Raw genomic sequence first — 23078 nt, 5'->3', positions numbered from 1 at the left:
CGCGCCCCGCCGGAAGCGGTTGGGCGCTGTGGGCGCGCGCTACCTTGTGGGAACGGCGGCGGCGGCAGTGGTCTCCATCATGGCGGCTTCCATCTCGGGCTACACGTTCAGTTCCGTCTGCTACTTCAGCGCCAACAGCAGCGCCGACCACGTAGGTGCCCGGGGCCGCCTCCTTGAGGCGCGGCGGCTCTGGGCCCGCAGGGCTCGGACCGCTCGGGAGGGGAACGGCCGGCGGCAGCGGCTCCCGCTCGGCTCTGAGGAGCGGCCCCTGGCCGGCGGGGCGCATTGAGCGGCCGCTGCAGCCGCGCTGGGGCTGGGGGGGGGGCCGCTGGGGCTGGGGGGGGCCCGCTGGAGTGTCGGGGCTGCAGCTGGGCCCGGGGCTCCCGCTCGGTGGGCAGCGTGTGCGGGAGTTGCCGGCCTTGAGCGCGGCTCAGCGGCGGTGTTTTTCCCAGAGCCGCTGGTCAGGCGGCCCTGCCTCAGAGCGGTGTTCCTGAATGCCTCCGTTCTGCTGACACGCTCCCTTTGGAAACCCGCTCCCACCCCTCCGTACCAGGAAGCCGTGCGCCGCTGTGTCTATGCTGATAGCCGGAGTGCCTCATCTCTGCTTGTTGCCCTTACTCATTCTGGGTAGGAGAGGAGATGGAAAGATTAGGTTACTTCAGGCTTTATGATGCTTGGTGTTGCTCAGGGCCTGGCTCGCCTCCGTGTGTACGTTTCAGTCTCTGCAGATGAGAACTCTGCTTCCAGGAGCGGCTGTGGTGTTCTCCTCAGGGCTGCTCCCTGCCTGCTGTGTTCCCATGGGGCTAGAACAAGAGGCAGTGCCCTTCCACCAAGTGTGTGCTTTCCCTGTGTGAGTGCTGTACTGCCTAGGGAATCATAGAATGCTTTTGGTTGGAGGGACCTTTAAGATCATCTTGTTCCAACCCCCTGCTACAGGCAGGGATACCTCTCCTCTAGACCAGGTTGCTCAAAGCCCCATCTGGCCTGGCCTTGAATGCTTCCAGGGAGTGGGCATTCACTTCACTACAGTGGGTGTTTTGGGTCATGAAATCCTCATGTTGCTGTGGGGTGGCTCATTGCTACAGTGTTATGAATTAGGATATCAACCCTAGTAAATGTAAGACTGTACCTACAGCAACCCATGTGTTTATGTCAAACAATAACTTTGTATTTAGCCTTCCATTTAGTGCTAAGAAAGTTACAGTGAATTACTGCATATTGTGTTTTTTTTCTATTTTTAGTCTTTTTTTTTTTCCTTTGAAATTGCAGGAAGGGTTTCTGCTAGGAGAGGTTAGACAAGAAGAGACCTTTAGCATCAGTGACTCCCAGATCAGCAATACAGAATTTCTACAGGTAATTGGTAAGTAACAGAGCTTTGAGAAATTCTGAGAGAAGCACTGCTGGGTTTTTCATTTCTCAATATAATAATTCAATAGGAATTATTATTTCACGTTTGAGACCACTGTGAGATTTTCCAATCTTTTAAAAGTGGAATTAAATCACTTGCTATATTATTTGTTCATGATTGAGATGTGAGGAAAGGAAAAGCTGTTTGTGACATACAGGGCTTTTTTTGCATCTCTTTTTGTGAAGAAGAGATTCTTCAGTGTAGCAGTTGATCTGAATTTTGTAATGGATAAATGATTTCTTGGTGCTGCAGGGAGTTTCCTGTTTGTATGGTTGCCTAAATGCAGGGATGTGCTCAAAATAAAATGTGTTGTTTGGTTTACAACAAGAAGAGGGGCAAACTTACAGTAGAGGGTATGGATCAGTGGCTGGGAGGTGATAACCCTGTAAGCTGCTGAACCATTATTTGTCCAGGATTATTTGTCAAATGGTCTACTTTAGTGACAAGAAGAGCTGGTATGTACTGCTGATGTATTGCTATGAAAGCTGAAAGGTTGCTAGCAGGATATCTAATGTCAAGAACTGCTGGTTGAAGTCACGAGTGAGAAGCTAACACAGGTTTTCAACTCTGCGATTTACAGAAATCAAGGAGTCCCTAAGAGCAAATGTCCTTTTTGTATACGTGCATATAACTTGGTGTTAAAATACATCTTCATCTGTAAGAACCCAAATGTGTGCATACTTGACTTTGTGGAACAGATTGTAGATAACTTACCACGGTCGTTATAAAGCTTAGCTAAGACACAGATGTCTTCCAGCAATCTTGGAAATGATATTTTTAGAACTAATGGTCTCTGGAAGTACGTGCTGTATTATGGAACATGGGAGGATACTTGCAACCTTGAAGTAGTGGTGGTTGTGTATGCGTGGCTTTGAAAAGTTAAGTAGGTTCCTGGTCTGGGCATTCCTAAAGAAAAATATGTGGTAAATTGACTGTGTGACCTGTACTAATCTTTGAGATAAATTACAAAAAATAAAGGGATAGATCTTGTGTTTGTGTATATGATTATCAGAGCATTGTGTCAAGGAAAGCAGCTGATGTCTGCTTGTTCAGACAAAACTCAACGTGACTGTTCAGTGCTATCTAGTCATAGTTACTGATAACAATGCAAGGCAGTAATGTCACTAAGCAGCTGCACTCTAGTCTGATTTCATAACCAAGTGCTTGAAAATGTTAAAAATTATTCCCTTTTTAGGTACTCTTTCGTTATACTTTCAGTTCTTTTTTTGTAAAAAAGGGGAAATTATGCCCCCAGATATATTCTGGATACTTTTTGTTGACCAAATTCTTACTTAGGCATTTATTTATCGGCGTTACAAGTTGACCCAGGAGTTTAGAAGTTGAAATGAAATGGGCAGTTTAGTGTTGGAGTTCTCACAGATGAACCCTAACGTTTTTGTGTCTTTTATCTCTAGGCTTAGTGGCGCTGTGTGTGTGTATAAATATACATATATGTAGTAAGGATACTCTATATGTAAAATAAGTCAATGTGTAAAACCCAGATTTGGAACGATGGCACCTTCATGCATCTATGTAGCAGTGCAGTAACCCAAGAATCAAGAAGTGTATTCTCAGCAGTCATAGTCAATGTATTTGCTGGAAGGCGTTAGTAGGAGCTGGAATAATTAAATTTGCTGGCCTCGTTTAGCAGATCATTCCCACAGATTCCTGCGTGCCAGAATGAAACCATGGGGATGAGGTGGCTTTCTGTGTTTGGAGCTGTTTCAAAGCCTAACGGCAGCACAGCAAATTGTTCTCGTGGTGGAAGTGTCGCTTCTCAGGCAGCGCGCGTGCCACCGATGTTTGGGGCCTTGTAGTGATGGTGGCTCAGCGTGCTGCGAGGCCAATGTGTGTGTAGTCTGTTGTGCTTGGGAATTGTGGTCTGCCTGTGATTCTGCTGAGGTTGGCATGGCGAGCAGGCGGTGGCTGTCAGAACAGCAGGTGGTGAGTCACGCAGGAAGGAAGGCTCTGAGCAGAGTTGTTGCCGAGCGCTCTGGCAGCATTCTGATATGGGAACGTGAAATAGCGTTGCCCCATAAATGCTGCCGGGTTTGAGCAAATACAATGTCAGGCAAAAGTTGTGTGATCAAAGCATAATAATATGAATAAGTGACAAACTGTGTCTGAGGAGTACGAGCAGAGGAGAACTTGACAGAAGTACTGAATGCCACAAAAAGGAAGTCGTGCTTGGTATTAGAGAAACTGTATGGTTTATTTTTGCTTTTTTTTCCTCTCTGTGACTACTGACGTACTACAACCTTCGCTTAAATTAGCATCTTAGCATTCATTAGTAACTCATCAATGAAAAAAATTAGAGTGACTTCTTAATTTATATATTCTGTTGTATGAAATGAAAGTGCAGCTCATCATTGTGGAGTGCTGTTTAACACCTCCTCTTCAACGCTGTTTACTAAAGCAGCAGTGAATACCAATGTAAGTAAAACATGGAAAGGTTTTTCAAAGAGGAAGAAAGAAATCATAAATGCCTTTGTGAAGAGGTTACAACTGTAAAATAATATAAAATGTATATATCTGAGACTAGGATATATCTGTGTATATGAGAGCTAGTGTGTGTGTGTGTGTTGCGTATTGTTCAAGCGTTTTCCTCTGTGAAATGGAAGACCAGAAGGAGAAGCTGCTTTTCCGGGTATGATGCTGTGTCATCAAGAGTTGCTGAGACACGAAAGAACATTGTGTGGTCTGATAGAAAAGTTTATTTGCTCAATAGATGTGATGTGGAAAGGTTATGCAAGATATGCCACTATCACTCCTCTTTATCTCGAGCAGTTGGACATGTGTCTCTCTCTTTATTGTTGCAGAAATCCACAACCATGAGCCTTGTTCAAAACTCTTTAGGTAAGCTTTTTCTGTTTTCTTCGGGTGTTGGCTGTGATATATGAAATGAAATAGCTCTCTGTAATGTAGCAGCATTTCAGCCATAGCTAGCAACGTTTGTGTTGTTTCCTCAGCTGGTGATGATACAGCAATACATGTAAATTGCATGTACCGTGGCAATGGAAGCATGTGTTCAATTTTAGTACCTCCTGCCTTAATAGAAAGTCTTAGTTTAGAAAGAGTGGCAAGGTAACTGCTGCAGGCTTCTTCCTCTGCCTCTTCAAATTGCCACCTATTCAGTGGAGGGAGATGTAAGTCAGATCAAATCATATCACTGATAATTAAGGTGAATGTCAAAACCAATTTTAATTATTGCAGTCTTAGACTAACTCTGCTTAGGCCTGATGGGTCGCAGTACAATCTTACCTTGCAAACCTGCTGGGTTCACAAGGTCTGTAGTTAGTTGTACTGATATGCACCGACTAATTACTGTGAAGCTTTCAACTTGCTGCTACTTCTTTTTGCCTTCTGATCTTCACTCCAGAATTAAAATTAAATGTAGGTCTGATGTTCCCTTTAGCAGCTTTAATCTACTACGTGTAGCTTTTCTATATGGTCTTCATTTGTTATACAGTGATGGCTTCTAAATTACTCCCTAGAAATCCTTTTCAGAAGGAATTCCCAATTAATTTCTTCTTGTCTCTATTTAGAGATTTCCAGCCAATTAAGAAGACACAGTACCTTAGATACTGTGACTGACATTAGTTACAGTAGAGAGAAGAGCTGCAGTCTGTCATTTGCTATCTGATAATTACAGAAGGGTACTCTTATCCCAGTGATTTATATGCTGAAGGCTCCACACATTGAGATAATGTCCCAGTGTCTAGTGGGCCCTTCCTGATTCCCAGCGGTGCTTCGTGCAGCACATATCAAAACCGATCACGTTCACCATCTCTCCCCACTCAAGAAATGTGTTGTTAGTAGCTGAGGTGATGAAGGAAGGGGAGGAAGTCTGCATTTCACAGCACGATTTCTGCACGTGAGCAAGAATGAATTTATTAACTTCAGAGCATAGGGGAATCGCACGGAGTTCAGCTAACCTTTATCAGTACCAGAGCAAGATGCCAGTTGTTCTGTTCCTTCAGCTGCAGCAGCTGCTGGTGTGGGGGCATTCTGCCTTATTCTTTTGATTTAAACGTAGCCAGGCTAAGGAGGCCTGTGGCTCATCTGCTCTGTATTCTTGTAAGCTGGCATTGCTGGTGAATATCACAGGCTTGGCTCCAGTGCATTTAGCAAGGAGCAGGAACTGAATAAGAAGTAAGGGTTTTAAAAGGCCCGATATCTTTATCTGTGCAGTTCTCAAATTAGGGTGTTCTGTGAGGTATGAGTTGCTCATCCTGTGGGAAAATTACCAGTTGTGAAGAAAGAGTTGGATATTCAATACTTACAAGAACATACAAACATGAGAATGAATTGAAAAGATTATGCAAATGCTGTATCTCAAATTAATAACTGTAGCCTTGATATTCCAAATAACTTGCATCTTAAACCAAATCTTATTTCCACCCTTATTTACCAGCCAAGTACTGAGCTCAGAATTTTCTGTTTTGTTTTTTTTTTTCCCCACACAAACAAGAGTTGAGATCATAGACCTCTAAAACAGAGTGTTTTCCTGCACTGCTTTAGGTGTTAGTGATATCAGCTCTTGAGAGAGACTAAGGACTTGGCAGGTAAGTCAAGGAGGAATCTATTTTCAAATGTTTTTGCTTCTGTTATGAAGTGTGGTTCATTTGAATTTATAAACCTATCTGTGTAGATAGCTTTATAAATTCTTAACTACGTCGTGTCCTCTGAGTAACAAGTTGTTAGGATTTGGGACTCTGTTCCTTAAGCAGAGCCATGTGGAAAGACCACAGTACTTCTTCAGATTCTTGCTGCCCCCAGTGTAACTGTTTTGGCTTTAAGGGTCTGTTCATGTGAGCTTAATTGCAGGATTGGAGCTCAGGAAAGTGATTTGTAGCTGCATGTCAGTTGGCCCTGCTTTCCTTTCCTCCCTGGCAGGTAGGCCCCTCATTAGCAAAGTAGGGTTTTGCAGAATGCTGGTCAAAATACAATTCCACAGTCCGCTTCTGTATGTTCCCTCTGTTGTGGAGGTGCCAGTGAAATACTAGTCATCAAAGCAAAGTGCTCATTGAAAGCATTTGAGAGCTAATAATTTCAGGCGCATTATATTTCGTTATCAGTTGTTTAAAAATGGTTAGGCTATTTGCACCAGCTAGTCTTATACAGCTCACCTCAGTGCTCGGCGTCCTCCTCTGTGAGTGACTCCCGCTTATTTGCTGTGGAGTCACCCCAGGCTTCTGATTTTGTATGCTAAGTAGCTGCCAAGTTGGATGTACTAGGTAGGTGGTGTGAATACTGACCAATGTTGATAAGGGTAAAATTGTAGAGGCTGATTTCTGATTTATAGAATGCCATCTATTTGAAGAACATAAACTACTTTATGTATAATGTGCGTGTGTGTAAACTAAGTGCCTGTGTTTCTCTTTTCCTTTTTTGGTTCAAGCTTTTATGACTACGCCGGCAAGGTTAATGAGGAGAGTTTGGACAGGATTCTTAAAGATCGAAGAAAAGTAAGTTGTGTGTCTTTTCCTCCTCTTCTAGACATAATTAGAAAGAATGGTTTTGAAAAGACAGCCAGCTAACTAGAAGAAATAGTTCCTTTTAACAAATCTGATCTGTTCTGAACTGGGGATTATCCTGTACACTACTTAGTGGATTTGTGGTACTTAGGTTAAACTGGGGGCAGTGTCTAAATTCCCTGAAGAAAAGTGAAGAATTTAAGTTTACATCTCCAGAAATGAAGGGCTGGTACTAATGCACCATCTGATTTCTGAGCTGAATGTGTAGCGTAACCATTGTGTGCTCAGCTGCTGAAGCCAACAAAAAATGTCTCTAATCTGAACATCTGTTCCAAAAAGTCCATGTTAGAAGGTTAAAACAAATTGTCATGCTATAGCCTTGTAATTGTTGCAGGGCCAGTTTTAAACTGGAGATCTTGGCAGGAGGCAGTCATATGCCTGCTGTTGTCATAGCTTTCTGCCATGTGTGCATTGTTAGCTAGTACATGAGTTGGGCTCACAACGTCTGGTTAGCAGCAGTTACTGCACGGCAGGGGTAGCAGATGTAAGGTTTGTTTTCTCTTGTTGTACTTCTTGTTGCAAACCAGCAGCAAAACAGTGTTATCCCAGCTGCTTGTAGAGCTGCAGCCTGCATCCCTCTAGTCACAGAACTGATGGTGAGGGCTGATGTGTTGGGCTTTGGGGATTGCTGTCCTCTGCAGGTGACTCTAGTGTAACTTTCACTATCCTGCTCTGAGCAAGGGTGAAGCTATCATCGTTGAATTTGCAGTCTTTATTTGCTGATCATCTTGCCAAGCTGAACTGCAAACCTCTGCTTACAGGCAGTTTTGTTGAGGAAGGATCTTTAGGGAAGCAAGTTCTAAATCTGTGCAATGACTGCGACATAAATCATGGCGATGGTTTTTGTTATCTTCTAGCAAATGCTGTCAGAACAAACTCTTCTCTGTGTACTTACGTATTTACACTTAGCATATACATTCTTTGTGTGTGTATCTTATATGTACAGGCACATACCTGTGATTAAAGTACTGTAGATTTGACGACATTAATTGTCATAGTGTCAAAAAAGAAAAGAAGCAGTGCAGTCAAGGAACCAAGGCAGTCTTGTGTTCATTTTGCTAACAAAATAAGCACGACTTACTACATCAGACTATGTAATTGTACAGATTTTACTGTAAGAAGTTAAAAAAAAATGCTTAATTATGACACTGAGTGTCCTATTGTTTGATACATCAAGTCTGTTCTACTCCAATAAACGTACACAATATTTATGTGCCACTGTGTGATAGTGCCTATTCTTGGGAGTCTTCCTAAACCGGATTGTTAATGATGCATCCTTTGTCATTATTGTCTTAATTTAATTGCCCATTTACACTAAATAATTTTAATATGTTGTGTTCAAAATCATCATTGAATTATAATGTCTTATCTGCTGTGCATATGAGTCTTATCACAATTAAGCACACAATTTTATCGCTGTGCGCAGCAGATTAGTCCCATACGTCTCCCAGACAGACAAAGTATTTGCACATAAGTTTGCATAGCACTGGAAATGTGTCTTGCAAATCAATACGAGTGAATAGGCAGTTGAAACGTTTAGGCTAAAAAAAAATAAATAAATACATCTGCTGTGTTTGAAAACTGCTTGGGTCTGATCATTTGAAGGTGCTCCAGGATTTGTCGTTAGAAGTAAACGACTGAATTAGAAACTAATGAAAGCGGGCTCCTAAATGCCACTGAGGGCATGGGAGTGTTTGTAGCACAAGGAGGCTGAGCAGTTAATAGTTGTGTGTAGCAGGATGTGTCAGTTTCTGGGGCTATTTAACAGGTACAAACCTCTAGTAATTCGGTCAGGTTTTCTTGTAACAAAGCTGTTGCAAGATCTGGCTGATTAACATATCAAAGTTAAGGCAGCCTTATGATCAGTCGATACATCTGTACCTCTCATTAATGCTTTCTTGTACTTGATTACAGAACGTTATCGGATGGTACAGATTTAGGAGGAACACTCAGCAGCAGATGTCATACAGAGAGCACATCATTCATAAACAGCTGACCCACATTCTTGGAGTGCCTGATCTCGTCTTCCTTCTCTTCAGCTTCATTTCCACTGCAAACAACTCAACACATGCTTTAGAATATGTGCTTTTTAGACCAAACCGAAGGTAAGCAATCTCCATGCATGAGCCAATCCTTGTTCTTTGTTCTGTTTCTTATTGCTGTTCTTTACATTGTAAACTATTCTGAAGTTGGCACAATTACACAGTTTTCTGTTTATCAAGTGTTACCTTGGTGTACAGTTGTTAGTGATGATGGTTTTTCACCCACCACCACCCTGTGCAAGTAATTGATGGGTCAGTCTTGGGGTGAGTGAGAATTCTTCTCAGTTTTTAAACATTCAAGGAATAAAAACAATATATTTTAAGAGAAATGGGATGTTGGTACCATATTCCTTGTAAGAGACATGAATGCAGCTTCACCCTCGTGTCTCTGGCACAGTGGCTGTTAGAGCTACAGAGGTGCCTCCATCTCGAGGGAATTTTTGATCATGCATTTATTTAAACACAACTTCTAACATATGGCAATTTTTATCATAAACCTAACTCAATAGCTTGGAAATGAGACAAGTTCTGATCATCAAAGAGATGGAATAGTGTCAAGACTATTGTAAATAATTTCTTGAAAAGTAATTAAGAACTCTTTCTAAACTTTCTCTGCAGGTATAATCAAAGGGTGTCCCTTGCTATTCCTAATCTAGGCAACACTAGTCAACAGGAATACAAAGTTTCTTCAGTGCCAAATACTTCTCAGAATTATGCCAAAGTTATTAAGGAATACGGGTAAGGTTTTATCAAGCTCTACCTTCCATACCTTCCCCAAAAATAGTGAGGACATGTGCTTCAAGCTGCAAAAAACTAGTTCTGGAGGAGAATGAGCAGTTGGTTCCTACTGTGCTTTTTCTGCTTAGAATGAAATCTTTGACAGGAACAGTTGTAACTCAATGTGCTAAGTGGAAAAGCAGAGTTAGTATGGGCAGTCCGTGCTGTGGGCCTTCTGGCTGAAGGATTATTTGATTACTTATTTTTTTTCTCAAGCAGTTTTGTATGCAAGCTTGTTTTAAAAGCAGAACGCTGATTTGGAGTGTTTGGGGTTTTTGTTATTGCTGGGTTTAGTAATTTTAATTAAAGGCTCTTAATGCAAAATAGCTCTTATGACTGTTGACAGTGAAATTGTCACAAGCTTACAGTTTTCAGCATACGTTTAATCTGAATAAAGATGGGACTTCATTGTTCCAGAAGGAGCCTTGATATCAAATGTTCTGCAATTCAAATTTTGGTTCTGTAGAGTATTTTTTTTTTACCAGTATAAAAGAAAATGTATTTTAGAAATACAGAGATTGACTGCTTAACAGCAACTCAGAGAGAGCGTGAGATAGGAACTTGTGTTGTCTTCTCTAACTAATGATCTCTGCTTTTCTTTTTGCAGTACTGATTTTTTTGACAAAGATGGAGTGATGAAGGACATCAGGGCTATCTATCAGGTTTATAATGCACTTCAGGAAAAAGTGCAGGTAACTTCCTTTACTTACTATTCGTCAGTGTGTATGTGGCATCTTTTGTTTGTCTTTTAATTAAAGCAAGATTACAGGAATTATTCAGAGCTCATAAATGATTTCTCATAAACTGTGCAAAAATGTTTGACTTCAGCAGTGGAACATGACAGTGACCTCAGCAAAAATGATTTATATGAATGCCATCGATCCTTTGTTTCTTGCAAGTAAATGTGACTTATTGCTCCATGATTTCTGGGAGATGTCAGCTATTTTTAAGAGTGCATCTTGAAGAAAAGCTTTCCTGAAAGCTGTGGGGATTTGCCTGTGTGAGTTTAAAAATGATTCCTGGCTCTTGGTGTGTAGTATGCAGCACGGAGCTCCATCTGGTAGTTAAAACTTGTGAATGTTTTGTGTAGAGCACGAGTGCATCCTGCTCCAAATGCAGCAAAGCATCTGAAAGCTCCTCGTGTACCAAACCTCCAGGATGCAAGGTTGTCAGTTCACAGCTTGTAGCTGTGCTGCCTTGGGAGCACGCACATCTGCTAATTGTGATGGAGTCACAGTTAATTTCCAGGCTTTCCCTTCACATCTGCCCTGCAGTGATATGTGTCTCTGCTCCAGCGTAGCTTTGCTGCTTGGTACAAAGAGCAGAGAGCAAAGCAGTCATTACTCCAGCCATCTCCTCACCCTGCTTGCACAGAACTATTTCTCCATGGAAGTTGCTCCCTTGAACCTGCGTGGTAAGGTGGGCAACTTGCATCAAGAAGGAAGGCTGTTTTCACCTTGGCACGTGGACATTTATTTTCTGATGTCTAATATGCTAGCTAGTGGTATTATTTTTTTAATGACATTTTTGCCAACAGAGAATGTTTCCTCTTCTGTTCTTGACGGTGTTTGAATCAGCAAAAATTAAAAAAAAAAAAAGGAAACTGTGACATCATCAGGGAGTGGTCCTCCTACCTGTTAAAAGTATGGCTTGGTTGTATTTTACCATGCCCATTTTGCTGCTGTACATCATTACAGAGCTGAGAAATAACCTGGGTGTTAGCTGACTTGAGGAACTTTGACCTTTCAAGTACACGTTTCATAGAGAACCTTACAGGAACAGGTTTCCTGCTAAAGCAGCTGAAATGCCTGTGTTTGCACTATTCACCAATTAGTTGTGTGTGTGGTGGCTTTTTTACACTATGATCTTTAAGAATTAGGTACAGCACTGAAAGCAGAGTTCATGTTCTTCAATTCCAGCTGTAGGTAAGATCACTGGCTGTAACCCTTTGAAGCAGCAGCACTAAATTGCTAATGACTTACTGTTGAAGATTCATCATTGCTTTTAGAGTTGTGTACTCTTCAAAACTGACTGTGTTTACTGCTAATGACCGGTATTGATTTCCAGAAGATGTAAGCAAAATCCACTATAACATGTTTGGATTAAAAAGGAGACCCGTGTTACGCAGAACTGTTCCTAAATGAAGGTCTTCCTGAAATTTCCCATTCATTTCTTAACCAGTGTAGGGAAACTTGGCTGAAAATTGCTGGGCCTTGCTTAGTTAGGAGTTATCAGCTGGGAGGTGAGCTCAGGGCAGTTGTTTGTTGACACAGCTGTTTCACACTCCAGTTTAAATTTGGCCTGCTATGAAAAGCATGAAGGTGCATGCTAGGTTTTGTAATCATGCTGCCATAGTATCGTTATCGTGCTAACAACATTGCATTAAGGTAACTGTAGACTCTTGGAGTTCAAATTGGAAAAAAAAAAAATCAAGCCTCTTTCACCAAGTGAGAGAAACTATCTTTGGTTCTTATTATGGCCGTCTTCCTTGTGCTGAGGAATTATTTGGAGCTGCTTTTCCTGCCATGCAGCAGTTGTGAATGGACAGCAGCCATGAAGAAAATGCTTTGGGTTGAGTTAAGTCATAGAATCATAGAATTAGCTAGGTTGGAAAAGACCTACAAGATCACCTAGTCCAACCATCCACCTACCAACAATAACCCCACTAAACCATGTCTCTCAACACAACATCTAAAATGCTCTGAAATAGCCAATTCCTGCTCTTAGCTTTGTGCTTTTAATGGCTTCTTTTGTGGCAGTGACTTTATTAATGTTGCTCTGGAAGTGTTTTCTGTATTTCTGCAAAGTCTGAGTACGCCTTATGTTTTTCTCCTAGGCAGTATGTATAGACGTAGAAAAAAGTGAGCGTGTGGTTGAATCTTTTCAAGCTGATGTGAACAAGTTAAAAAGGCAAATTGCACAAAGGAAAAACGAAAAAGAACAAAAAATAAGTAAGTACTTTCTAATGTCATCGTTTCAGAACAAGATACTGTAAGGGCAGAACGTTTTGTGGAATCGTTTGGAGTTGCATTGCTGGTAGCTCATAGCAAAAGAATGAAATATACCGCACTGGGACGGGTGGTACCTGCACTTTGGAAGTGTAAGTGTTGCAAGTGTCCTTGTAGGATTCAGCTGGTGTTAGCGTGCTGGAAATAAGGGGGAGAGGTGGAACTGTAGAGCAAGAGTGGGGAAGTTAATCCTGGAAGTAACACAGGAAAAGATCAGTTGTAGGAAAGGAAAAACGGAGTAAAGCCAGGAACAGGAAAAACACATCTAAGCACTGGAGAGATTCCTTTTGAAATACTACATAAAAACAGGGTGCTGTGTTTACAGACCAGAAACTGCCCATGCTTTTGAAATCTTTATTCCCTTCCCTGATTCCACCCCAAATACCAGCCCAGCACCAATTACATTAGATTCCAGTTCCATCAGTGGACAGCAAGCAAGCAGACTGAGGGGAAAGGAGTACTTAAGTGATGACTACTGACATAGATCACCCGATGTGCTGCCTTAGATGCCTTCTGACCTTGCAACTTTTAGGGGGTGTGTTTATTTTTCACCACTGGTATAGAGAAGATCATCTACATTCTTATCCTCCTCCCACTGTGTTTTTACCGAATCCTAACTTATTCAGCGTTATTTTTGTTCTTTACTGACTTAGTGAATGTGATTAGTATTGAAATACCACTTTTGAGTGTTACACTAGATCTTCCCAAAAATCTGTTCTGAAGCCATTCCGTTCAGAAGTACCTGCTAGAAAGTGGAAGAAGCTCTTAGTGCAGAATGCCACTGGAATCTGCCTGCCTATCAGTGATGATATGGCACTTGAAATGTGAATTTTAATTTGTATCAATGTTGTTGGCATGGTGCTTCTGAAATGTCCTTCTCAGCACATTGGAGGGATGAATTTTGGGGCCATAGAGTCTGATAATTCTTTGACTTGTTCAATGCGATATAGTAATGATTCTCTTCTCTTTCTAGTGAGGCTCTGAAAGGAAATTGCACTTCTGCTGTGCTTTGAACACCTGTATCAGCAAGCTTTGTACTGAGTTGGCATTTAAGCTTCAACAGTTTAAATAAATCCTATTTAAAAATCCATGCTTTTATTAGATCCGATCTATTAATACAGAGTATAAAACCAAGTTTTCCTACCACGTATTCAGAGCTGGTGAGGAGAACCTGTACTAGGTGTACATGCAGCATCTTTTTTTGCTGCTCCGTATCTTTGTGAATCAGGCAGACCTCTTGTGTGAACATACCGGGCTGCTTGCCTCACTGTCCCAGCTGCCCAAGAACAGAGCATGGCTTCAAATGCTTCTGGTTAGCAGTGGTGGGTAGCCTTGACATTTCCAAGGAGACACTGCTGCTCTGATTGAGTCCGTGTGTGTCGGGGAAGGCTGAACATGGAAGGGAGAGGCAGAGAATAGGCAAACGGGAAGTAATACTTAGATAATTTGCTTATAAATTTACTTCTATTTTAGCAAACGCTTCCTCTGTCTTCCCGTGTTTTGCAATGGTAAAATAATCAAATTTTTGTTCTTTTAGCTGCAGCGTGTTTTTTATTGGTTTTTGTATCTGTGCCTGAGGCTGAAAGATGGCTCGTGTTGGTTAATAACCCCAGCTGTGCAGCAGGCCACTCTGTTGCTCTGATGGGATGCTTTTTTTTCTCCAGGCAGCAAGGTACTGTTACCACATTAGTATTTCACAGCAAACTTCAATCTGCCGGGCCTCTTCCCTGAGGTTCTTCCTTCCCTGATCCTCACAGGTGAGGTGAAGAGCCAGCACCGGTCACAGCCTATCTGCAAGGCAAAAGCAGCATGAGTCAATGTTGCATCTTGCTTGGCTGGTGATGAAGCAGCCAGGGAGCTGCTGCTTCACAAGCCAGCGAGAGGCAGAGCTGGTTGTTCAGTGAGGCTGGAGCTGATCTCAGCCCATATGGCAGAAGCTCAGGGCGGAGGAGGAAGAGCAGTCAGTGTTAGTCTCCAGATAATACCAGCGAGATGGAAGTGCTGGACTGAGAATGGGTGCCAGAAATAAGAAAACACGCAGCTTGTATCTCTAATATTTTTAGAGGCAAGTAGCTAAATAGCGAAGCTGGCCTTCTGTTCTCCCACTCTCTCAGTATTGGGAGAATTTCCTTGGTTTTAGTGAGTGAGTTGTTCCAGCTAATCGGCCTCTGGGCTGGAGGACGAGGGAGCATCTGATTCAAATTCCTGTGGTGGTGTTGTGTGAAAGCTTGCTTTTCCTAAGGATGTTTGGGTAATGGGTTATGGCTCTAACACTAGAGCATAAAAGTCAGCTGAGACTTCTTGACAGATCACTGAAATTATTTTGCTAGTGTTCTGGGGTGTGGGTTGTGCGCTTCCCGGATGCCAGGAAGTCTCCCACCATAGTTCTCATATTGCAGGCTGAAACTGCAGTTGTGCTATGTAGCTCCTTCCTCAGGCACTTGAGGGAAACATGCCCTTTTATTTAGGTAAGAGGCAGCTCACTGGCCTGATTACAGGAGCTATTCAGCTTTGATTTTTGCGTTTGCCAGAAGTGAGGTGTGTGCTCAGTAGAGCTGATTCCACTTAGTCTAGCACCTAGCTGCAAGACAGCCTTAAAGACACGAGTGTCAGATCTGACAGATGGTTGGAGGTTGGTAACCAGTTAGAAACCAGTCAAACTTAAGTCTATCCCAGTGCTTAATAAGTGTTACTGCAAGGGAGTTTCTCCTCGTGTCTAATGTACAATACTATCAACTTAAGCTGCCTTCTAATTAACTTTCCACGGTACCCTCCTATGTGTGTTTGAAGGCTTAAGCAGTTTCCTCAGTCTTGTCTAATTATCCAAGCTATTTCAGCCTGCCCTCTTAGGTCGTGATATCCAGACCACGAGCAAATCCCTTTATTTTGTAGGGTTTCTCCAGTTGTTCCATGTTTCTCATCCTGGGGTATCTAAAATTAGATGCAGCGTTCCAGCTGTATTCGTTACACACAACGTAACTCCTGTTCCATCAGCAGCAAACCTCAGTTTCTTGTCTGCAGAAGGATGCAGCGGTCCCTTATTGTGCAGTTTGTGCAGTCCATCGTTCCTCTGCATGTCTTCCATGAATTGTTTTCGTGGTCACCTCATTTGTTAGGATCACTTTGAAATTCCTTTTCTGATACTCTGTTCCGCTGGTGGCTATTAGTAGCATAGTACCATCTGTAATCTTAATAAGCATGTGCTGATTAAATTCCATCGTCTGGGTTGTAACACAAGTACTGCTTATGTTACTCTCTGTTCACTGTGAAACGCTGAGACTGTGAAATCCTTGAAGGCAAGGCACATCTGCAACTTTTGGCCTTGCTTTGGCTATTAAAAGTACATGAACTGAAGAGACACAGGCACAATGAGCCTTGGCATAGCTGCTTTCTGATGTGAGAGAGCAAAAAACAGAGGGAAAAGCATCAAGATGTGGGAACTTCATGCAGCTATGTTTGTAGGGGACTTAACGTGAAGGAAATGAGTTGTAGAGGGTGAGTGTGCAAATAAATGCAGCAGAGCTGCACTTAGCTGGTTGATTTGCCTTCTGATGCTTTTTGCAGCTTTTTAAAATGAGGACGCTAGGATAGCCAAATTGTGCTAATAGAGAAGAGGCTCATGAGTGTACCGTTAAATTTAGCAAAGATGCTCTTTTTCAATACCCAAGAACGTGATGTAGTAATAAACAAGACTTGACGTGATCGTTAGGGGTGCTGTCTGTCCACACTGTCCTGGCACCGCGCTCTAGGCGTCCCTGCTCGAGCAGATGGGCCCTCGGGTCCCTGGCAGCCTCAGCCGTGCTGTGTGTCGTGTGCTCATCACCATGGAAATCACAGCTTGCTGAAGATGAGCACTGGACACTGAGCAGGAAAGATCCAGTGCCGGAGTTGGAAAGCAGTGCCAGAGAGAGGAAAGTTTATTAGCAACCAGAGAGAAAGAAGAGCATGGGTAAGGGTTGGGTGGAATTGGCTACAGCTTGGTGGCTTCGTAATGTCCTTTACAAAAGCATTAAGCACGCCGCTTTGCTTTGTTTCTCCTAGGATTGCAGCAAGCAATTTTAAGTAGGCAAATGCCGACGGATAACTTGGAACCTATGTTTGTTCCACGAATGTCCTACACTGGGTTTGCGGTGGAAGGCTGCACGCTTGAGGATTCAGACGTCTCCAATCCTCCCCCTCCGTATTCGGATCTCAGTGCGACCAGTCAAGAAAGTACTGTCGGTCACGGGCTCCTGGAAAGCAGTGTTTTTATGCCTCGGCCTCAAGCAGTGGGTTCTTCTGGTTACGTTTCAACAAACACAGGATTGAAATATTCTGGTAATGGAGCATCCATGCCATCTTCCCAAAGAGAGGTTGGTGACAATGTTGACGAATCAGAAGACAGTGATTACGAAAACTTGCTCGAACCTACAGAGTCGTCTGACAGTGAATACTCACAGACAAGGGATTCCCGACCTTCAGCACATCCCGATGGAGACTCCAGGAACGCTCAAACTTCTCAGATTTGATTGGGGGGGGGGGGGGAAAAAGTGGATGTGACACTGTTTTTCATCTGTTGTTACAGAAAGATTTTTGGGGATTAAACCTGGAGGAAACGAACTACACAGGATTCCTGTGCACGCAGCGTAGAAGACTTGCACTAGAAGGTTTATTCACCTCGTGATGCATTTTGCAAGTTTTGTAATGGGATCATTAGGATAATCAAGTTGTACTAATACTGATGAGGTTCATGGATGTACTGGGAAATCTAGGCGAAATGAAATTGATAGAAACCTTGTAGCTTTCGTTGCCGTATTCTCTTGAAGACAATACATTGGGTTGTAGTAACTAAGCACAGTTAGCCTACAAGTAATGTTCTCAAATCAAAACTTACCTCTTGCACTATCATGCCTTGAATTTTAATTTTCGAAAGGGAAAAAAAAAAAAAAAAATGGGCCGCCTTCAGAATAGCTTTCTGTGATAAGCCGGATTGGCCTTTGCAAGCAAAGAAATGTTGGTAATTCTGAGAAGCCTGACTGGAACAGATGTAGTCTACCTTCTATGGGCATGCTCTTTGAACAGAGGAGGGGTTTGTTTCGACTTTTCTACTAGCAGAATGTGTCTATCACTTACAATGACAGTTGCCTTTTTTTCCTGTAAAGGGTGTTGGGGGGGGGTGGGATGGCTGGTAAATCATCCGAATGAATGTCACAATTATTACTATTCTGGTTTTGCTGGGTTTACAATGACTGTATGCCACACTAGCCTCGTTTATTGTCTCGTTTATTATTTTAGTATGAATACAAAGTGCACATGCAGGAGAAAATGACTGACGGAAGTAGTAAATTCCATCATGGTTGGACTTTGGAGTCTGCAAGTCGCAAACAGCAGAGCCTGCTTCTTGCATTTGATTTGCATCTGAATATTGGATTTACGCTTCTGGATGAGTTATTTTATGTAATAAATAGGGGACAGAGTAGGAGAAGATGGCTTGGAGAGTCCCCTGGGTTTCTTACCTCTTTTTTGCTCCGGATGAAATGTGTAAATGATTATTTTAATTGGAATTGCAGCTCATCAGAAAATTGCCATTTGGGATAAATGAAGTGTGGTGTATTTAGAGAATTTCATGTTTGGATGCACTTATTTTTTATTTAATTACTGCTTGTATACTAACGTTGCCCCAAATACGTGAAATTATGCCACTAAAACGTTTGTATTATTGGATTTCGTCCCTGATCTGTAAATGAGGAAAACACACAGTTTACGGTGAGGGCATCGTAAGCATTTGTCACTTTGAGATGTGAGTAACCACTTTTGGTTTATACCCAGAGGAACAAAGCGCTCGCACTGAGGGTTGAAATGTCCCAGATTTGCAAGAGACTGAAACTTCAGCACGTGCTGTGTATGTGGGGAAAGCTCTGCTCATCGGCCTCTCTCTACCCGGCCTCTCTCCTATCGAGTGCTTCCACTATTCAACATCTCGGGGTCTGTTTTAACTATTTTACATGACTCCTGTTAGCCTTAAGCTGTTGCATTTTGTCTCTGGGCGTTGCAGTCCATTGGACTGGTTCTGGCTGTATCCCTGGCTCTCGGCGTGTGTCGCAATAAGGATTGACAAGATGGCAACTCCGGTTTTATTCTCATTCCGCACAGAAACCTGCAAAATGTACATCTCTGACGAAGCAGTTATAATGTGACAATAAAATCTTATTTAATCCTGTCATTTAGATTTGAATCTCTGTCAGATTCTGTGTCGATGAGTGACTCGAGCAGAGTCCAGAAATGGGGCTGGAGATGGATGACTTGCCACGGCTGGGCTGCTCGTAGAGGTGGCTTGGGCCGGAGGGAGGAGGCGGTGCTGGAAGTGTCCGTGCAGGGATGCCCGAGTGCTGGACCACGTCAAGAACAAAGCCAGCCCGAGTTCTGCGCCTCTCTGACATCTAGAGTGTAGGTGACTGGGGGTGGAATGCACGTTTTCCTTTGGTGATTCTCGGGAGCACACACGCACGCACAAAAAGGAAAACCAGTAACTAGCAGGTAGGCGGCACTGAAGGAAAGCTGCTGGAAAATGGTGTCTGCTTCTCAGTTTGAAGTCCAGGAGTTCGTTTGGCACAAGAAAATGTTTTCCTGTTTTACTGTTGTGAGAAACCTAGGATTGCTGTTCCTTTTAGCTCTAAACTATTTTTTTCCTGGTTGTTTATAGCTAGAAGAACAGGACTGTACAGTATGGAGAATCATAGAATCATTAAGGCTGGAAAAGGCCTCTGAGATCCCCAAGCCCAACCCCAGCTCACCCCCACCGTGCCCACTGCCCACATCCCTCAGTGCCACAGCCCCACGGCTCTGAACACCTCCAGGGACAGTGACCCTGCCAGTGGAGGAAATCCAGGGTCAGGATGCACCGAGGGATGCTATGGGAGATGGACTGCTGCACAGCTGTAGCGTCACAACTGCAAGTAGGAGTGGACTCTGCGCACAGGTGGGAATATTTAGAACATGGAAAGTGCCCGTCCGTTGTGTCCTGCAGCCAGGAAGACCTCTGGCTGTCCTCATCTTAGCTCCTGCCTCTAATTGCCAAGCGCCAAGTGGTAAATCCCCGAGCAGAAAGCCAGGAGATAATCTGAGCAGCGGGGAGCTGCCTCCTGAGCGCTGGCTCCTTCACGCCCAGCAGCCGGGGCTTCTGCCACCCGTCCTCAGCATCCTCCTCCATCACCATGGGCCCACCCGTGTCCTCACAGCAGGGGCACGGTGGCAGACCCACCTCCTGCCCTCGTAATCCCACCCGGAGCGCTGATGACGGGAGCGAGGGAGGTGCCAGCGATCCAGTAAGCCCCTAATCACGGTGCCCGCTGGGATCAGGGCTGTTAGTGCTGGGATTAGGGCTGCTATTTTAGCAGCAAGCTTGTCACCCATTCCCGCTCCATCCCCGGGTGCTCAGTGTGGGGATGGTCTGCTCGCTGCGGTGCTTCCTTCCCTCACCCCCTGGTAAGGACTTTTCTCCTCCAGCTCTGAGGGCTCTAGGATGTGTTAGAATTTTATTTTTTAATTTTTACCTTTTTTTTTTTTTTTTCTGAGCCTCAAGACGTTGCCGCCTGTCCCCTCAGCAGCGCTGTGAGGTGAGGGGAGCTGGTCCCAGTCTCCTCCCGTGCATCCAGCTGTACTTTGTGGCTCTTCCTGTGCATTTGTTGCGATGAAATCCCACACTGTAGAGGTCTTTGCCAACCTTAATCATCCCTAATGATTCAGATGAGTTGTTGACTTGGGTGCACTAAGGGAACTGTAACTCACCAAAGCCAGCAGCTGGCCTGTCCCCAGGAGATGAATTGGGTGCTCCATGACCAGTGCATGAAGCCCAGCATCGTTACTCATAGAGTCATTAAGGCTGGAAAAGGGATGCCCCGGTGCTGGCAGGCTTGGTAAGCGTGCAGGGAGACGTGGGAGGGTTCTCCTGCAGCGCAGTGTAAGGTAGAAGCCCTGCTGCAGCAATTCAGTGAGCAACGCCGGGAAAAATCCCTCTCTGACTTTAGAAGCATATAGCAAGGTACCCATGCAGCAGAGGAGCCCAGGAACTGCTCTATTCGTTTATCAGTGCTTGCAATTCAAAGCAGCTGCAGCCCTACAAAGTACTGAGCAGTTCTGTTCGATTTGTCCTTGCTTTGAAGAGCTGAAGATCTGCTGTTCTTTATGGGATCTTGAACTGTACCATCACCTGCTCTCCGTTCTGATGCACCTAATAAGGTTTGGGTGCTCCTCAATGCTGACACAAAATGTAACAGGACAGCAGCAGTGCAAATGAAGAGAACTGAGTTTCAGGTTGTTCCCCGCTGCTGAGCATTGCTCGGCTCTGTCCCGCACCAAAACGGGGTGGCTGCAACCTCTATGTGCTCCGAAGGGAAGCCCTAACAAGCTGCTGAATGGAACCAAGTGTGTTCCCCAAGCTGAGCCTAATCCTTTCTTAAGCTTTATTAACGTCGAGTTAAACTCAAGCCTGTTTATTTTTATTTCCTCTTAAGCTTTATTCCTTTCTCATTTGAGAGAGCAGGTGAGTATCTGAGGGCTCCCAGCTCCCTCGCTGCCCCCCAGAGAGCTGCAGATCTCACAGTTTCGCAGCCCAGTTTTCCGAATTACCCACAGACCCACAAGTCTCCGTTCCCCTTTCATTGCAAATACCTTTGTAATGTAATTCTACATCCAGGAGGGTGGATGTAATAACGAGCGATGCTGCGCTCAGGCCGGTTCCTTGCAGGGCCTTTGGCACACGCCCAGCCGATGATGCAATGTGTTTCTAGGGCTTCGGGTCCATGTAATTATAATTACAGTAATGGATGCGTGTTGTAGGTGCAGCTGATCTCTGGGTACAGCATTTAGGTCTCTAGCTGTCTTCAGCATGGCCCACCAGCGTGCATTATGGCTGCAGGGCGCTGCAATTTTAATGCGATGCGAATGGAAGACTGGAATGGTAGAATTATCTGCTTGGATCCAAAGTGCCAGCTGGGCTCTGGCTGAGAATGGGGACACTGAAAATTTGAGTTTCTTTATGAACACTGTGCTGAAGTTGCCAAGCATGAGGTGAGGCTGCCCAGGGAGGTGCTGGGGTCACTGCCCCTGAAGAACTGTGGGGATGTGGCACTGAGGGACGTGGTTAGTGGAGATGGGTTGGGGTTGGACTTGGTGGTCTTAGAGGTCTCTTCCAACCTTAATAATTCTATGGTTCTATGCTTCACCCATCTGTCAGAGAGCTTTGGTGCCCGAGGCTTTACATTCATCCTCTACACTTCTTCATCTTGCTTGAGCACAAGTTGCCCAATGTCTTTGCTGCAGTCCATGCTGAGGTTCCTTTTTCTCTGCCCATACCACAGCTGAAGCCCAAGTTGGCTGCAGACTCGCACATGGGTGGGGAGCAGCTGCCGGGGCTCTGCTTAGAGGCCTCGGAGACCATCCAAGAAGCTGACGGCAAAGGGAGATGAGGTTTCCAGTTTTTCAGGGCGATGCGAATCGCCCAGCACTACAAAGCCCTGCACACCCACGGCTGTGTTGGAGTTGTGGAAAAAAGTCCATAAACGCTTTGAAGCACGTGTCCAGCCACAGCAAACCCCAGCCATGTTTGTTCATGGGGTGTAACGTTTCAGGAGTAGGACAGGACCATCTCATGGAGGTGGTCATTTGAAATTTGGATACTCATTCATTCACTCATTTTGAATACCGTGAATAATTCCCAGCTGTAACTGCACTGTCATTGTAGGGGGAAATTATAACCAGAATGTCTGAAACAGGAATGCTCTGGTTGTGTGCTGGTAGAACCTCAAGGAGAGTCGAGCAGTGCTCGGGAAGGGCTCGTGCTGACAGGCTGTGCTGCAGCCAGCCGGGTTCATGGCGTGTATGACATAGGAACATCCATGGTCAACATGTGGAGCTATCTCTGGGGAGGATTCGCCCGTAGAAATGGAGGAGGGAGGTATTAATTTCAGTCGTACAGCTCTTTGAAAATGTGATTAGCGGCATTTATTCACGAAAACCCTCGTCTGGAGCTTCTGCGTTTTAATTAAGGCTTCAGCCAATGCTTCAGTTGGTGAAACCATTTGGTGGCGGGTCCTTGCTCTGAGCGGCCAGCACGGGATCCATCAAACACACGGAGGATGAAGACACAGAGAAGGCGAGGTCCTTCGGCTGCTTTGCTCACATGGGTGCAAAGTGTTTGTCTGCAGAATGCAATGGGGCATTGCTGACCGCGTCGCTCAGAGGGAGGGTGAGCTGGTCCATACCCTGCCAAAGTCAGGGACCTGGGATCCTAAATGGGCTCAGCATTGCATGGAAGCATCTTGCAAGA

At 44.2% G+C, this 23078-nt stretch overlaps 1 protein-coding gene across 1 annotated transcript; it reads left to right on the top strand.

Annotated features, from left to right (window-relative positions):
- On the top strand, window positions 1-18978 carry ABRAXAS2 (abraxas 2, BRISC complex subunit). Its single transcript, XM_021399230.1, has 9 exons — window positions 1-151; window positions 1270-1360; window positions 4228-4264; window positions 6810-6876; window positions 8860-9050; window positions 9606-9725; window positions 10372-10456; window positions 12601-12715; window positions 16814-18978. Exons 1-9 carry the CDS (start codon window positions 80-82, stop codon window positions 17278-17280), a joined length of 1245 nt encoding a protein of 414 aa, XP_021254905.1. The 5' UTR covers window positions 1-79; the 3' UTR covers window positions 17281-18978.

The sequence above is a fragment of the Numida meleagris genome, chromosome 5 (genome assembly GCF_002078875.1).
Source record: "Numida meleagris isolate 19003 breed g44 Domestic line chromosome 5, NumMel1.0, whole genome shotgun sequence".
NCBI lineage: Eukaryota > Metazoa > Chordata > Aves > Galliformes > Numididae > Numida > Numida meleagris.
The sequence above is the reverse complement of the archived record's forward strand: the minus strand, read 5'-3'. Positions and strand labels throughout refer to the sequence as shown.

What these genes read in the sequence shown, in the direction of transcription:
- ABRAXAS2 (XM_021399230.1), top strand. Translation starts at nt 80, where the DNA reads ATGGCGGCTTCCATCTCGGGCTACACGTTCAGTTCCGTCTGCTACTTC. An exon ending in CCTTGTTCAAAACTCTTTAG is followed by an intron (nt 4,265 to 6,809) that starts GTAAGCTTTTTC and finishes TTTTGGTTCAAG; the next exon opens with CTTTTATGACTACGCCGGCA. An exon ending in CGAAAAAGAACAAAAAATAA is followed by an intron (nt 12,716 to 16,813) that starts GTAAGTACTTTC and finishes TGTTTCTCCTAG; the next exon opens with GATTGCAGCAAGCAATTTTA.